The 17,632-nt window shown below is 26.7% G+C and overlaps 1 protein-coding gene across 4 annotated transcripts; it reads left to right on the plus strand.

Annotated features, from left to right (window-relative positions):
- The first annotated feature begins 3,285 nt into the window (after positions 1-3,285).
- Positions 3,286-15,539, plus strand: LOC113551257 (acyl-CoA synthetase family member 2, mitochondrial-like). Of its 4 annotated transcripts, none has more exons than XM_026953390.1 (15): positions 3,286-3,504; positions 3,561-3,634; positions 3,728-3,824; positions 4,878-5,067; positions 5,257-5,385; positions 6,393-6,616; positions 8,432-8,534; positions 9,066-9,170; positions 9,272-9,426; positions 9,714-9,888; positions 10,002-10,109; positions 10,427-10,575; positions 12,235-12,376; positions 14,954-15,064; positions 15,143-15,271. In XM_026953390.1, exons 3-15 carry the CDS (start codon positions 3,754-3,756, stop codon positions 15,269-15,271), a joined length of 1,791 nt encoding a protein of 596 aa, XP_026809191.1. In that variant the 5' UTR covers positions 3,286-3,504; positions 3,561-3,634; positions 3,728-3,753. The 4 variants fall into 4 exon arrangements, with proteins under 4 accessions (XP_026809191.1, XP_026809192.1, XP_026809194.1 ...); XM_026953391.1 differs by having other exon boundaries at positions 3,286-3,490; XM_026953393.1 differs by having other exon boundaries at positions 3,287-3,634; positions 14,954-15,068; positions 15,143-15,539.
- Positions 15,540-17,632: the final 2,093 nt, after the last annotated feature.

A 17,632-nucleotide genomic window follows, 5' to 3' on the forward strand; every position in this document is an offset into this window, starting at 1 on the left:
GTGTAGCTACTATAAAATAGTATTTGGTAGGTAATTAACCGTTTAAAAGTTATAACTTTTATGCCGTATTCTTCAGTTTATATACAGAGTGATTTGCTTAATAACAAATTCACACTACCTCAAAATATATTTACGTTTTTAAAAATATTTTTTGTATCATTAGAATAATAGTCATTATTAAATAAAATTTAAAAAAAAAATATTATGTTTTTAAGCTTTTTACTTTTATGAAAAATCACATAAATCTTAGATTTTATATTCCTAAGCAAATAATTGTTTCTAAGAATATTGATATATCTAAAATAAAAATAGAATTTTTAACGAGTAGTTAATTTGATATTACATATTTAAATCGTTGTATAGGTTAGTAGAGTAGAGGGCAAATGGGTTCTTACAAAATGTAAGACTACAAGTGTTTTTTAATAGTTGTAATAACCACAACTTTGCTTATAAAAACTTTGAATAATTATAAACTAATTATCTTAGAATGTAGAATTTAGAACTAATTTACTATACTTTCTTTTGATGGATTTAATTTTTTTTTTTTATTTTGGAAAAACATTTTTCTCGGGAATATGAAAGTACCTAATTCTTTCAAAAAAGTAAAAATAAAAACGATTACTGTTAAAAATGTTATTTCGTAATAAATAAAAATTGTAAAAAAATAACTTAATGAGGATATTACTTTTTTATTAAATTAATGTTTAAGTTAAAGTCACGCAGTATGAAAGTATAATAAAATAACATTTTATAAAAACTGTTAAGATAAAAACACAAGTATTTATTTATTATATTGGTTTAGTGCTCAATGATTATATTATATTTATTCTTAAGTTTTTATTATTATATTGTAGGTATATGTAATTTAGAGATATATTGCTAATTATTATGAACTCAGTTATCGCCAAATGAATTTGTACTATATTCTCGAGTACTTTTAGATTACGTAAATGAAATTTTTTTTTTAGCGATTTATTTAAATTCTGAGCCGTGAAAAGAAAAATTACTGCATATTACACTAATATTATTAATAATAATTAATTGTCTAGAAACAACTAGGAAATTGTTATATAAACTGAGCTAGATATAGAAATATATATTTGTACATAAATGTAGCACATCCGCTCTAGTATTCCATCAAACTAAACTGTACCAGCTAAGGTTGGTACTCCTGAAAATTTGATTATTACTGTCCTGGGAATTTCCCGGAATACCAAAAACTATAAAATACAATTTTTGTTTTTATAGACAGTTGTCTTTTTATTTATGTATATTTTATACGAGTATAACTACTCTATTATTTTATATAAAATAATAATTTATTTCAAAATATATATTATTAATATTATCCAGCAAAAATATAGGATAGAATTATTCCTCAAAAAGCGCAGTTAATATTTTTAGCAGAAAAAAAGAGTAATTTTGTTCAGAATAATTAAATATTTATTTTTTTTACATAATTATGGTTATATAATATAACTAGCTGTCTCCGTGCACTTCGTTGCCCGTACAAAATGCACCCGTGTTAAGTTTAGTTGCCTATAATGCTAACAATGCTAACATTGAGTGTAAGGATAAAAACTATTTTTGGTTTTCTGATTTGGTGTATGTATGATATCTTTTACATATCAATTTTACATAACTGTCCCTCTAGAGTGGCATTTTTTCAATCGATTAACCGATTATGTATCATTTTTAAAAAAAAATATATTATTCGAATAATCGATTAAATAACCGCACAGCCCTAAACATAATAAAGAGGTAATATATTGAGGTCATTAACCGGGATAAAAAATATCCTATCTTATGACGGGGATAAAATAACACACATTGATCATAATTTCATCAAAATCGGTTGAGTAGTTTTGGAATGCATCAAGAACATATGTATATATGTAACCTGTACATTTATAGGTATACAATTTATAAAATTACTCTATACAAAGATTTTCTTTTCAAATTTATATAGTTAGATTTATAATATAGTTAATATATTATTTGTTGGATTGAGTAATTTTAATTTATAATTATTTTCGATAATAGTTCAACCATATTATACACTTATAGATTTATTTATATTTTATATTAGATACATAATTTTATAGATTGAGACTATTTTAAATTTTTATAATTATTTTTGTTGTATATTAGAATGTAAAATAATATCCAAAATATACACTATTTACTTAATCATTTTTGAGAAATATTAACTATAATTGACAATTGAATAATTCTATAACTTTTTTTTTCACAATTATTGCAACGCAAAAATATTGAGGGCCTTAATCGAGATAAAAAACTATCTTATATTTGAATTAGGACCAAATAACGCACAGTGTAAAAAATGTCATCAAGATCGGTCCAGTAGTTTCGGAATTTATCCCGGACAAACACTATGACACGATATTTTTATATATTATAAGATATTATATACTATTTGACAACTGATGAAATCATTTATAAATAGTTTTTAAATGTTGAAAAGAATGAGAAAAAAATTAAAAAAAAAGAAAAGAAAAGAAAAGTTAAAATAAATATTTTGCTCATTTTTCATAGTTATCACAACAGTAGAAACGCCAACAAAATATTCATATGACGTACACCTATTATATTATATAAAGCTCTCCCTCTCAATCAATTGTATATTTGTATTTGTTTGCTGGTTAATATAGATTACTATCTATAGTTAGTTATACAAACCCATCTATTCCACCAATACATAATTAGTTCCGCCGGTATATGTATGTAGTATGTACATAATATATATGAGTATATGACGTAATATTTATATATTTATCCTTATTGAAACCTAGTTTTTACTTAAGATTAGCGCTTTAATTAATTATTGTAATTTAGTAGAACTTGAATATTTAAGTGATAATATATACCTACGCCACTATTTAGTCTTTTATTAACTTACTGTAATTTATTTCGTATTTTTTGTATAATTTCCGTGAAATCCGACATGTTCCCGGGAATTGCTCATCCCTAATATCAACTCTATTTTTTTTTTCAAACTAGATAAAAATGTTAATAGAATTGGCTCTGGTTTTGTACACACTTGACACACGCTATATAAATATTCATATACCTCATTTGGGATAATGGGAAGGGAAGGGTCGACAAATTACAATCCAATAAGTCTTAATGAATTATTCAATTTAACTGCAAAATTAAATTGTGACTTACATTAGTCGGATCATGTAATTCTACTTTCGTTTACCATTGTTAAGAAATAAATTTAAAATTTATAATACTTCATTTTACAGTTGTGTGTGTCTAAAATTCGGTCAGAACTGTATAAATTGTTTTTAGTTTTAGTTTTTATTGTTGCTGTATCAAACAAACATCTTGAAGTGTACTTTTACCAAAGTATCTCGTTTAATAAAATATTATATAATTTTCAGATAACCAATCGTAAAACATTTAACGAATACGTCCCTCTCTCACGGTCAAATTCGTACTTTCTTTGCGTATATAGTGTTGAATCGTAAAACATTTATTGTGCATATATATTTTCAATAACACTGATAATACAATAACATATATATTATTTTCAGAATCTTAAATGTTGCTGACAGTTGTTAATTAACTTCGAAACGTCTAGTATATTATACAAACAAAAACAGTATAGGTAATATATTAATTAGGAATCTAATTTTTAAATTTTTTTAATTTATAAAACAACTACAATCATTATACTGTTTAAATGATTTTTTTGATGAAGTGAACTAGGTAACTAGAATTAATAAAATGACCAACAGTTCGCTGTTTAGAATAACGAATCTGAAAGGACTACGTGCTCTTAATGGACATAATATAATGTAAGTATTATTGCAATTACGTATATAGTATATAACTATATATATATATCATAATAATAAATTATAATTATTATTGTGGATGTAATTTTTTATAATTTATTGTTCAGTATATAAATATATATGTTTTATGTAATTACAATATCAATTCAGACAGTGCTGTTGCATTATTAGTAAAAAATATGGTTTAACACAAAAAGTTCTCAATTAGCAATAGATTTTTTTAAGCATTACATCGTAGACACATAGGTACTAGAAGTTTAACTGATCATGTCGTGTTTTTCTTTTTTAATTGCCTGTAGTCCATACAAAAATTAATATCAAGTTTCAATGTTAAAATTTAATACACAATGCAGAGGGTAAGTCACTTGTCACGCATTCGCCCTCCGGTTTTTTTAGCCCCTTAGCCATTTTATTTAGCTAAACACCTGGAGAAGTAAGGACTACATAAATATATACATACACACACACACACACACACACACATATATATATATATATAACATACACTAGGCTTACCACGAAACTAGGTCATTTTCACACGAATGGCCGTGAGTCATGACCTACAGGCTTCTAGTCCACGGCATACAACCTATTCCACGCGATAGTATAGTATAATGAATGAAAACAATTTTGATTTTTAAACGGTTAAATAAGCCGCACCAATGTCAGGTTAGGCTAGGTTGTATTACACATAATCAGTACGTTATAAAATTCGGAATAACAATCATACCTATCCAAATTATACAAATAAGATTAAAAATAATGACTATTTTTAGTCCTTACATTTAAGTGCATAACGTATTAACCAATATGCATTGTTTGTATGAGCTATAGTGTCGTTAAAAACTTAGAAGTACAATATTCTATTACTTATAATATGTTAAATATATTCGTAGCCTACACTGTACAGTTTGTAAGTACAATTTATTGCAATATTTTAGAAAAGAGTAAGAAAATTTCTCTTAATATTACATCACTTATTAGTGTATTAGGTGTATAGTGTTATTGTACAAAAATTTATCCTAATTTAGTCAAATTTGCGTTTTTCTGTAGTTATCATACTTTTTCGAGAAATAATCACTGGTCGAAATACAGCTATGTGTGCGGGACTTCGAGCGAACCACTCAAACCTTATACAATCGGAGGAATTTTCAATGACGCCGTGCAACAGACTCCAGACCGAGATTTCCTGGTTAGCTGTCACGAGAATAAACGATTCACGTTCGCCGCCATGGATTCCGAGGTTAGCTAAAACTAAATAATAAAATACTATGATTCGTTTCGTCGAAAGCGACAGTAATGATTTGTCCTATTTATTATTATCTTTACACCCGTTATACACAATTACGACACGCAACACGCAGAAAAATACGTACCTACTCGTATACTGCAAACGTGCATGTTAATTGATTTATATATTTTTTTTTTGCAGGTGGATAAGCTTTGCAAGAGCTTTAATGCCATTGGTCTTAAGCACGGGGACCGAGTAGGAATATGGATGCCCAATTGTGCGTTTTACTATTTGGCGATTATCGCGACAGCTCGCTTGGGACTGATATTGGTAGATATTAATTCATTTTTTTGATTTTATTAATATAAAATCAAAAATCAAAATGTATAATATTAATATTTAAGAATTTATTTTAGAAACACGTGGTGATTGTGATAACTTCTTCTCTGCTAAGTACTTCTACAAAGTCTTAATGTATTTTATATATTTTTAATTTTGTATAAATTAATTGTTATTATTCACGCAAAAACATAATATTTAAAAAAAAATTATGCGTTTTTCTCTCGGTTACCATTTAGGATACTTACGTGTTATAGCACGTCTTACTCATCTTGGACATATTCTTCTACTATTAAGTCATATATTTGGTGATAATAGTATACAATTTAACATACTGAAGTTATAGATATTGATTGATTAAAAAAAATGTCATAAATGCACATACAATCCACATACTCGTAGTATCATTATAATAATGATGTCGCCAATCTTTAACCTATGTCATGTGATTGGTTTAAGAACTAATTTACGAATAATTTTTTTTAATGTCCATTAATTCCAACAGTTTTTTAAGTTGTAAGGATTTTAAGGTTTTGACACTGGAACATTGTTTATAAGTAGGTGTAGATATTATTTATTGAAGTAGGCATTTAAAACTATTTTAATAATTTTGATATCCTATAATATAGATACACTAATATAGTGCTTCTCAAACTTTTTTGTCATGTGAGCCCTCCTAAATTCAATATGAAACTGTCAAGGCCCTCTTAATCAAAATCATTCAATATTTTATGGCTTACCAGGATTAGATTAGATATATATTTTATTATTTTTCACGGCATACCATATAGCCACGGCCTCAGTTTGAGAAGGTATGCACTAATACACTCGTCGGTCTCAGGACGTATTGACATTTAACAGTGTATTAGTATTATTTCGTTATTCGTAACTGCTGGAAACTATTATATCATAACATTCATAACCGCACTATAGTTAGAGTCGATACAATTTCAATGATATTATATTGCTTATAGTCGACGTTTTTATGATGATTTCAGGTAAACGTTAACCCAGCATATCAGAGTGACGAACTAAAACACAGTTTAACGCTAGCTGAAGTGAAGTGTCTGGTGACCATAGAGAAGTTCAAGACTCAAAACTATCCCGAAATATTGGAGAAGGTCGATCCGGACATTTGGAAGCGACCACCCAATACGCCGGTTAAGTCGAAAATCTTACCCACGTTGGAATCGGTTATTTTTTACTCTGAAAACCGTATAAAGTTAGTATTTACATACAGAGCCGGATTAATGAAATTAGTGACCCTGCATGAGCTAATTTATTTTTGATGGCCCTAATATTTTACAAAAAGTGTTTTTATAATAATATGTCAATTGATATTTATTAATTAAATAAGAAAAATAGTTTTCCTCTTAGAGAAAGTTTACATTAGATAGTTAATTTATTAAAAAATATAACTTAATTAAGTGTTAAAATTGTAATACATGGTAATAAATAAAAAATACAAAACTACAAGCAAATGTATTTAAAATATTTTTTCTAAATTTACTTGATGCAAAAGTATCTAAAACGTCATCAGATGAGATTTTTTTTACATAATTTATCAATTTTAATTGTAATAATAAAAATAAAATTGTTAATGCGTTCAACTTATTATCTTCAATCCAGGCTTTATTGTAAGGATTTTTTTCAGCTGTACAAATAATAAATTGACGTTGTAGTGACTTAAAAGGGTATTTCACAACTTTGCTCCCCCCAAAAAAAATACATATATAAAAATATATCTTTAAATTAATTATTTAAAGGGTTTACTATTCCAAATAGTAAACTATACTCTATTTTTATTTCCAAGTTATGACTTGTTACTATGGATTTTAAATAAACTGACTTATGAAGTATACTTATACCAACTATTACTATAATAGTCTATATTTGATATAATATTGAATACAAATTTTTATACCCAAAAGTTTATTCTTATTTTAGAGATACTTGGTTTTTACAATCATTGTAGCAAATAGGTCTAATACAACAAAGTTACTTCTTATTATTTTACACATTTCTCAAGTGCACATTTTCGTTTAGTCAACAGCATATTTTATATTTTCTACTGAACTATTAATGTGTACATCACCTTAATAATAAAGCCTGCATCAATCAGTGTAGATTTTAGTCAATTTTTAATTAGAGTCAACTTTGATAATGAATGCATCACAGTTTGTTAACGATATTCTAAAGTATAAATGTACAATCTCATTGCAATATATATATATATTAAAAAACCATCAATAACGTTATTAACATTTCGTTTATAAAGAATTTTTTTTTATAATATACTAAAATTTTAAATATCTGAAGTAACTGTTTTGTATAATGATTAAAATGATAAATTTCTGTTTTCAAATTATCATCAAGATTGTTATGGTAAAACTGGTTCATTTTCAGTTTTAAAGTTAACTTAAAATCTGAATTGAGAAAGAAAAAAATTATAAAAACAATTAATTAATATTTCATTATTATTTAATAATAATATTGTCTTCTGTCAAGTTCATAAATTAATTTGCCTATAATAACAAAGAAAGTATCGACTTAAAACTTTTTTTTTTCTCACTTAAAATAGATTGATTTTCACATCGTCTTTGTTTTCTTTTACCAACGTTTTCATAGTTGTCTATAATTTTTGTACTTACAAATGATCATACTTTTCATTGTTATTTTTTTCGTGAAATATAAATTGTCGTAAATAAAGAATTAGGTCACAATCAGACAATAAATCTAACCCAGTTTTCTGTAACTTAAAGACAATTATTTCAAATGATTAATATGATGTATCTTTAAATAGATATTATTAAAATAATTTTTTTTTTTAAATGTATATTTATAATTGTAAAAAATTTGCAAGCCATAATATTTTTGGGGGCCCCTTATTTGGTGTGCCTTGGGCTAATTATAGCTCGTTAGCCCCAAACCTTAATCCAGCTCTGTGTACATATTATAATATTATTATATAGTTTTACATTTCATATTTTTTTTTCAATAACTGCAATAATTTATAGTATCATAACTAATATTATAGCGGTGCCTATAATTTACAAACGTTCTTGGACCTGGGTTTCAATACAGATTATAATATTCCTAAAATTCAACCAGACGAAGGATGTAATATTCAGTTTACTTCAGTGAGTAAAAAAATGAACCATTTAGATTTTTATTATATTATGTTATATTTTTTTCGTATAACTATTATCTTATTGATCTATGAATTTCTAAGCAACCATAGGACTTCCGAAATTAGAATTTCCTTTTAGTAAGTGTTTGAAATGGAACTTTTTTGTGCAATGATCGAAAGTTTTCTTTTTTAATAATCAGCACGTTTTAATTTTACATCAATACATTTATTACATTTTAAAATCAAACATTGCCCTTAAAATTGTTTGCATATAAATATAATGTTATAAAATATAATATAAATTCATCACTTTCATAATCATGCACAATTATAAATATTATAATTAATAATTCCTAACATACTCGTATAATATAATAAAATATTTAGCTTTTTTATTATCAATGCATTTTAAATTTCTAGATTATATAAACTATAAATCAAATATTAATGCAATTAATTATAAAATAACACTATAACACTGTCTGTAAACTATTCGTGAAATAAAATGCATTTGAAAATTCATCTATGAAATTATTTATAGGGTACCACTGGTAAACCAAAAGCAGCATTATTGAATCACTTTGCGTTAATAAACAACGCTTATTTTATCATGAAGCGTTTAGAGATCTACGATGATACCAAAGAAGTAATTATTGGATATTTTACTACAAACTTTGGTTGTGTATTTGTGAAATTATATTATATTCTTATTTACTATCTGATGTTATGAGTATTGTATATTTTTAGGGTAAATTACATAAATTCTGCTGTCCAATGCCTTTATTTCATGCTTTTGCTTTATCCATCGCTGTCGTTGCACCTATGGTTACCAAATCAACAGTTTATTTACCGTCAGCCCATTTTGATCCAAAAGCGACGGTTGAGGTTCTCACGAAAGAAAAGTGAGTTAATGTATTCAAATCAACGGTAGTATTTTTTATGACGATGATACAATTTACATTATGACAGAACATGGTATAAAATGTATAATTACAAATATAATAATAAATATTAATAATTACATGTATTATTAATATTTGTATAAAATATAAATATAGGTATTTGTATAAAACATTATCTGAAAAAAAAGAAATAAAGAGTAAATACTAAATACTAAATAGTTTTTTAAATATGATAATATAATATAAGTGACCATAATATAATTAAAAAGTGTTATTATTACTTATAGATGCACATTTATATTTGGTACACCAACAGTATATGTGGATACCATGTCCGTTTTCGAAAAACTTCCACCAGAACAACAAAAGAACAATATGAAGATCGCAATATCCGGTGGTGCCCCCTGTTCTCCGAATTTAATGATTAAGTTTAAGAACATGTTCCCACGCGCTAAAATATTGGTATTTTGAAACTGGTTATGATAAATTTTTCTTCATAATTTTTCGTGCCAATTTAGTTTTAAATAGTCTTGATAATTGAAACAGTATAATTAAAATTATAATTATAATTTTAGTCTTTGTTCGGGATGACAGAAACCAGTCCCTGTACGTTTCAAAATTTCTCAAACGATTCAGATGAACGGATAATGTCGACGATGGGTTTCATACAAGATCACGTAGAGGTCAGTCGTTAGTATGGAACCTAACAATATTAATTATTCATATGATATAAATTGGTGATAGAATGGGTGGTATAACTTACAATATTAATTACCATATTACAAAGTGTTCAGGAAAGCTTTTTTTTAAACATTTAAGTTAGCAGTCTACAGTCTCTTCGCCCCCACTCAATGCCTTTACATACTATACGTATATGTTGCAAAATTAAAGTTACAGTGAATAACTTTAATATATTATTAATTATAGACTGTAGTGGATCGTTGGTATTACGTGAAAAATATTACTACCCATGACATATGAGTGTTTTGTCAATTTCTAGGCGAAAGTGATCGATACCAATGGCAATATGGTACCATTCGGGACACCCGGAGAATTGTTGATTCGCGGATACTTGAAAATGAATGGTTACTTCAATGACGAAGAAAAAACAAAAGAAACGATTGATTCGAATGGATGGCTACACACGGGGTAAATATATAGTCTTTTATCACAGAGTGTGATTATTTTATCGGGTATTTATATCACATATACTTAGTGGTATCAATCTTTTAATTTTAATGAATTGAAAGTCCAGATAGCATACTTTAACGAAAATTTCATTTGTTGGTTATTCATTTAAAATTTAAATAGTGTGATGTTTATTTTATAAAATGACAATACCTAAATTGAACACTCTGGGTAATTATTGTAATACAAATAATTATGTGTTATAACTTAATTCGCTTATATCGCTTTATTAACTAAAATATAATATAATATAATATTTTATTTTTAATGCGTGTATTATTATTTATATATAAGACTGAAAATAATTATACATTTATTTTAATTTCTTTTAATTACTAAACCAACTTTCACATTACCTATTCATGGCCTAATCTTATATAAAATTCCTTCAATTGAGAAGATTTTCGTCACACACCGAATATCTTAATAAAAAAAAAATCGATTTAATAACGACATCGTCACATCGACCTGGCAGAGCATCAAGGTTTTCAGAAATGTATGTCATAAAAATAACACTATCAGTGGTGGTTGATTTACCTAGTCGAAATCCACGTTGTTCACTAATATTAACATAAGTTCTTCTTAATCTCAGGGAATTGTGAAGTTGTAACTTTGACATTTTAGGGTTTGACATGAAGATATAAGGTTGAGATTTGTTTACTGTGAACATTGTGATAGTTTTCGTAATGTTATTATAGATGGTTGTTGAGAAATTTTAGGAGTGGTAGAAGATAAAGTAGATGAAGATGAAAAACTTTTTGATCTGATTTTAGTTGGTGATTTATCCATGATTGGAAGCGTCAAACAAAATAACTACTTGCAAGTCGGATGTGCAACCAAATTGGATAATACTCCTCAAGGTTTAAGCGATGCAGCACAAAATACATAAGTGAACAAGGTTGTTAATACATCAGTTCGGAGAATTATATGCTTATAGTTGGTTAATAGTAGACACCTCTGGTGGTAAGGCCGATATGGGTAGGTAAACTGATTAGTAAAGAGTGTACATAACAACAAAAAGGGTGCCTTTATATGTACCGTTATAAAATGAAATGAGCGGGCTCCACAGTACAATCGGCAATCCTATTTAGCCGTAGATAAGGAGTTTAAGTATTATAATATTACCTCTTCACGTCGTAAACACAAAATACTAAACTTTCCTCGAAGGTGTTAAATTTTGAGCAGACTGACTGAAAATCGACACCAGTCTACACGCGCACTTTTTTGTATTTAACGGCATTCAAAATGTAAAAAACAAACATGACGTAGTATATAAGTAAAGACGAAAAGAACACGGAGCATAAATTATTAATTAAAAATAAAATAAAGAATAATGTTATATCCTTAATCAGTTATTATATTTTTGTTCATAAAACAAAATATACGTTACAAGTATAATTTAAATAACTTAAAATAATAATTACACGAAGTGAACAATATGAGTATTGTGCTATTGTCAGTTTTATAAAATGGGATATCAGTTAATGGTCTCAATTCTAATAAAAGAATCCATCTGTATTTAAAGTATGCGTTTAATCCATCAATTGTATACCTGTATGTGTTATTAGCTCAATATTATATAATACCGTGATGTTTATATTGTTTTACGATTGTATTTAGAGATCAATTCGTTTTGTTCGAAGATGGATATGGTAATCACGTTGGCAGATTAAAAGAAATGATTATCCGCGGTGGTGAAAACTTATTTCCTAAAGAGATAGAATACTTTTTGGAATCTCATCCGTTGATTTCACAAGTTCAAGTAATTATACAATTTATGTGTATTAAATATATATTATGTACAAAGTATTAAGTCAGTGAAAAATTCCGATAATCAATTACTTTCAGACTTTCAGTTATCATCGTCCATCAGTACCACTAGTATTTAGAGTTACATTATGTACTATTATTATATATAGGCACGCGTATATTAATATACGTGTGTTGTGTATATTATATAAGTATTATTATAATCATACTATACTAAAATTTCCAATAATAGAGTATTGACTTACATTATGTATATTTTATTATACTATCTGATTAAAATGTATTGATTTGGACAATTAATAAATCAAAACTAATATTGATCGTCGTCAAATAAATTCATACTTATACTATGAATAATTTGATAGGAGTTGCAAGATCGAGCAAAAATAAAAAATAAAACATAGGCTCTTATTATATTATGCAAGTAGCTTAAAGGTACTGGGAATTATTTACTTTTGAATTTTAACTACCACGTTTTACAAGGTTCCTTAAATGTAGGTTATCCTAAAACTAAAAACCTAAAAATCTAATATAAGCACAACTTTTTTTAATAGACATTTATAGTTCACATTTTGATGAAATTTGATACTAAGAAGAATTTCAGTTATTTTTTTATAATTCAAAAATACTATATTCGCTATTCACGGGGACTTGAAACATTACATTATATTATTAGTTATTATATTTTATAAACATAAAGACATTTTCAAACATTTAGATGTTTTTGTACTATTGTCTATTTATGTCACGGATTTGTTCACACTGTTTTATGATGTGTCGGTATTGAATCAAAACTTAATAACAATAATACATGATACTACATGATGAGTATATACTATTATAAAAATAAATAATATAATAAATGCAATGCAATGTTTCCGGTAACAAAAAATTCAATTTAAAGTATTTTAATATTAAAATAAATTACATTAGTAAGTAATAAACTAATAACAATATCAATGAACAATAAACGTTTGTCCCTCATTGATCCCATAGATTTTCGCTTCTGCACAAACTGTACAGCAGAGCACTTAAAACATTTTAACTTAATAATTAGTCATGAACATATTTTAACATTAACAACTATTAGGAAATAGTAATATAGATTTATTAAAATTATATATAATGAATTCTGTAGGTAATATTACTGTGATCTCGATTCATGAGTTTCATTTAGCGTTTTATTTTTACTTCATATACCTACACTATTTAACCCTTTCCCTGCTGAATTATTTTTCCCCAGTTCACAGCACTGTGCTAGAATAACATTTTTTTGTCTTATTTTAAATATTGTTATAGTTCAAATAATAATTATCAATAAAAAAATAATGTTCCAGTAATTTTTTTAACAAATATTAGTTAATTAAGTTTATTAATTAACAAATTTTTGTAATAAAGACATAGTTTTGGCTTCAATTCTCATTTGCTTTTTTCAATGCAACATTAATAATGTCATGATTAATTAGTTTTAAAAGTCTTTATTTTAATAAATTATTTATCTACTCGTCATACACGTAATCTCTGTATGTCACCAAAATACTTTATTATATATATTATGCTATAGTTTTTTAGTCATTACCAGTATCAGTATACATTTAAAATTTGTAAATTTCAATAAAATACATATACATTTGACGAATATTACAATATCTTTGTTATTTAATTTAACAATAAATAATTGTGAATAATTTGTAGAATCTCTGTAATCCGACAGCTATCAGACCACGCTACTACCGGATTAACAAAAACGGTGGATTAATGAGGGTTCACATAAATCGCATTTTTGCTTATTGAAAAATTAAAAAATTATTTATTAATTATTAAAAAATGAATAACTTTATTGTACTTCAACGTTAATTGAATAAAAATAAAATATCTATAGCTTTATTCAGATTTAATTTGTTTGTTACTTAGTTTTATCTAACGTTTTATCGTTTACAATAGTAACTTTACATACAAATACATATTGGTACGCATAGGTTAATATAGCCGGATTACTGGACGTATCGGATTATCGAACGGCTGGATTACCGAGATTCTATATATTATTTTAAAATTAATAATACAAAATAATGAATAGCTCTAAAAACAGAATTTATCATGTTCAGTAATGGATTAAAATTAAATTCACGAACTAGTTTTTAAAATATTTGATTTCGATTAATTTTATTTATATCAATAATCTTTATTAGATTAGTATTATTTTATTACTTACCGCTTAACAAATTCAAGATTAAATGAGTAGCAATAAATAAAATATTAGTAAACTATACATAAATCAGGAATCTATTCTATTAATTAAAGTGTTTTCACCTGGCTATGCTTATTTAATACTTTCAAAATATAATTCGAACCGTAGGAATACAATTTGAGCATTTTGATTTTTAATTTTTTACGATATACATGGTTGTAACTGTTGTGTGCTTGTGTATATACTCGTTAGTCGTTACTCATATGCTAAAAACTACACCCTATGAATGCGTACTATTACTATTATTTTGTCCTAATCATATTCTTTTAAAACATAATATCTTACACGCACACTACAACGATACTCTGTCTATCACAGGTATACGGTATACCCGATGAGCGGATGGGCGAAGAAGTGTGTGCCAGCGTCATTCTCAAAGAAGGGGCTACGGTTACCGAGGCAGACATAAAAGCGTACAGCAAAGGAAAGGTAGGTTTGTGATGCAGCTTGTTTTTTAATTCACCGAGATAATACACAACGGTTGTGTCTGTTTATCGTATTTTTTAGATAGCCCATTTTAAGATTCCCAAGTACATATTCATCGAAAAGGACGCGTTTCCGATGACGGCATCGGGCAAAGTGCAGAAGTATAGATTAAGAGAAATGGCGATCCAACGGATTTCAAGCTTAACCTAATCTAGTTATTTTATAGTGCAAAATCTACCGATAATTTATGTATAATAATTATTTATTCGTATTCAAATTATCTTTGTATGCATTCTATGTGAACTCCGTGGCGATTGATGTGTTTTTGTAACTATAACACCGATGCTGTATTTAATCATAACATTACCATGCTAAAGCTATGTAAACAGGAAGTGATGTTATTACTTTTAAAAAGTTCAATAGGTTTATTGCTAAACAAATGTATTATTTATTTATTAAATTCTAATCGCTTGTGACATTATTAACTTATTATTCATTAAACATATTTATTATTCATTGATTAACATTTGATTATTTTATTGAATTAACATAATTACATACCTTGGTCAATAAATTATAATATCAGTTTAGATATACTATTTTATTTCTGGTTGCATCTGAATTCTGTCTCAAAAACATATTTTTTACATTAATATTACGTGAAAAACACGTTGTACACTAATTTTGTCCTTAATAAAAAAAGACTAACTACAATATTTTTACATTTTCATAATTTAATAATTAAAAATCTATTCATAATGATTTATATGAATATTATAATCCTTTTTTGCCACATTTTCATAATCGAGACTTCGGAAAACCTTTTTTTTATATTATTTATTTGCGTAAATCAATTTTATGATAATATTTAGCGTTAATCATGCAGAAAATAGCACGGAGAAATTACTTTTATTACTCTCCAAAATGTTTGTAGTAACTTGTCTATAGTTCTACTACTTGGTACGTTGGATAAGGTCAACGTAGTTCATTAGATTAAACTATTTATTGAACTTTTAAATTAAATAGAAAATGTATTGAGTATTTATAATAAGTTTGTCGAAAAAATATACACGAGCAGTACCGCAACTACCGGGGGTTTTAGGGGTGCACACAACCCCTGGGCCCCGGGCGGCTGGGCCCTAAATTTTTAAAACTAACTTTTTTTTCTAAATATTATTATGGTTACAATTTATTATATATCTGATCAGAATGAAAAATGTTAAGACTATAGGAACATTTTTATTCAATATTATTCAATAATGCTGATAATAACAATTCTGTGTATTTAGAAATTAAATTATTTTTTTATTATCTAAAAATAGAAGGATTTTGTATAGAATTAATGTATGCCAAATAGTTTATCGCACCGCGCCACCCACCACAAGTTTCGTATAAATATACTATATATTATAAGGTAACTTCTTAAGCATGCTCGCCCCATTTTTATGTTTAAATTATGTACACATTCAAATTCTGAGTTTTGGAATTTTTAAATGTAATTAAAGACGATAGTTATGAGTACTTAAATTTTTCACAACATTTCAGAAGTATCCTGTGGCATAACATTGGTTTTTCAAATGAGAATAATGTTTTAAAACAAAATGCGAATCAAGTAATTTTTCTGAAAATGTTGACGTATTATAGATAATCGAAATTTGAATGAATACTTCCGGAGTTATTCTACTTTAAATACTAAGAATTAAGGATAATAATCTATTATACAAAAATAATTTGTAAATGGATACGAGCTCGATAATTATAATTCGGTATGCAATATACACTATTCGTTAATAATTACTACTTATTACTAAATGCTAAATGCTTATGGATTAATATTGCACCTGGCAGTTTTAAAAACATGGACTATTATCCTCATTCTTTAGTGTTTAAAGTATAATAAATAACTCCGAAAGTTTTCGGTCAAATTTCTATACGCCAACATATATGTTCTCATATAAAAAAATAAAGTTGGTATCGCCACAGGAATATAGAATACTTCTTAAATGTTGTGAAAAATATAAGTACTCGAAAATATCGTCTATAATTACATTAAAAAATTTAAAAAAAAAAATCAGAATTTGAATACATGCATAATTTAAGCATAAAAATGGGGTAAGCATGTTTGAAAAATCACCTTGTGTTGTGACATTTACAACAAGTAACAACAATACAATAAGCACAAAAAAGTAATGGTACAAGAAACATATTTTAATATTAATAGTTTTATACAAAACATTATTGATGTTTCCCAATTTTATCCTAATGTAATTGTAAAGCCAATAGACTGTTTTAGGAGCTGCTGGTCATTTTGCTCCTCATCCATCTGTGTACTGTGTACAATAATGTTTAAAGCTACAAACAGAAAGTTATATTTTTTAAGGATCTATTACGTATTTAGGTCCTTGGTTAAATGGGCCCTATAATATTTGCTTGCACAACCACCAATATATACCAAGTTGCGGCACTGTACGCGAGTATTCTACCGGAGAGTATATATTAGCTTAACACTGGAAAGGTACTCGCGAAGGCGTCAATACGGCTGTTACAAAGTCTGCAACCCACACAAGTACT

The sequence above is a fragment of the Rhopalosiphum maidis genome, chromosome 2, assembly GCF_003676215.2.
Source record: "Rhopalosiphum maidis isolate BTI-1 chromosome 2, ASM367621v3, whole genome shotgun sequence".
In the NCBI taxonomy this organism is placed as follows: Eukaryota; Metazoa; Arthropoda; class Insecta; order Hemiptera; family Aphididae; genus Rhopalosiphum; species Rhopalosiphum maidis.

Bases quoted from the DNA above. Each gene is read 5' to 3' on its own strand.
- LOC113551257 (XM_026953390.1), top strand. From the start codon at position 3,754: ATGACCAACAGTTCGCTGTTTAGAATAACGAATCTGAAAGGACTACGT. The intron at 6,617-8,431 runs GTTAGTATTTAC...CTAATATTATAG, and splicing joins TACTCTGAAAACCGTATAAA to CGGTGCCTATAATTTACAAA. The intron at 9,171-9,271 runs GTAATTATTGGA...GTATATTTTTAG, and splicing joins TCTACGATGATACCAAAGAA to GGTAAATTACATAAATTCTG.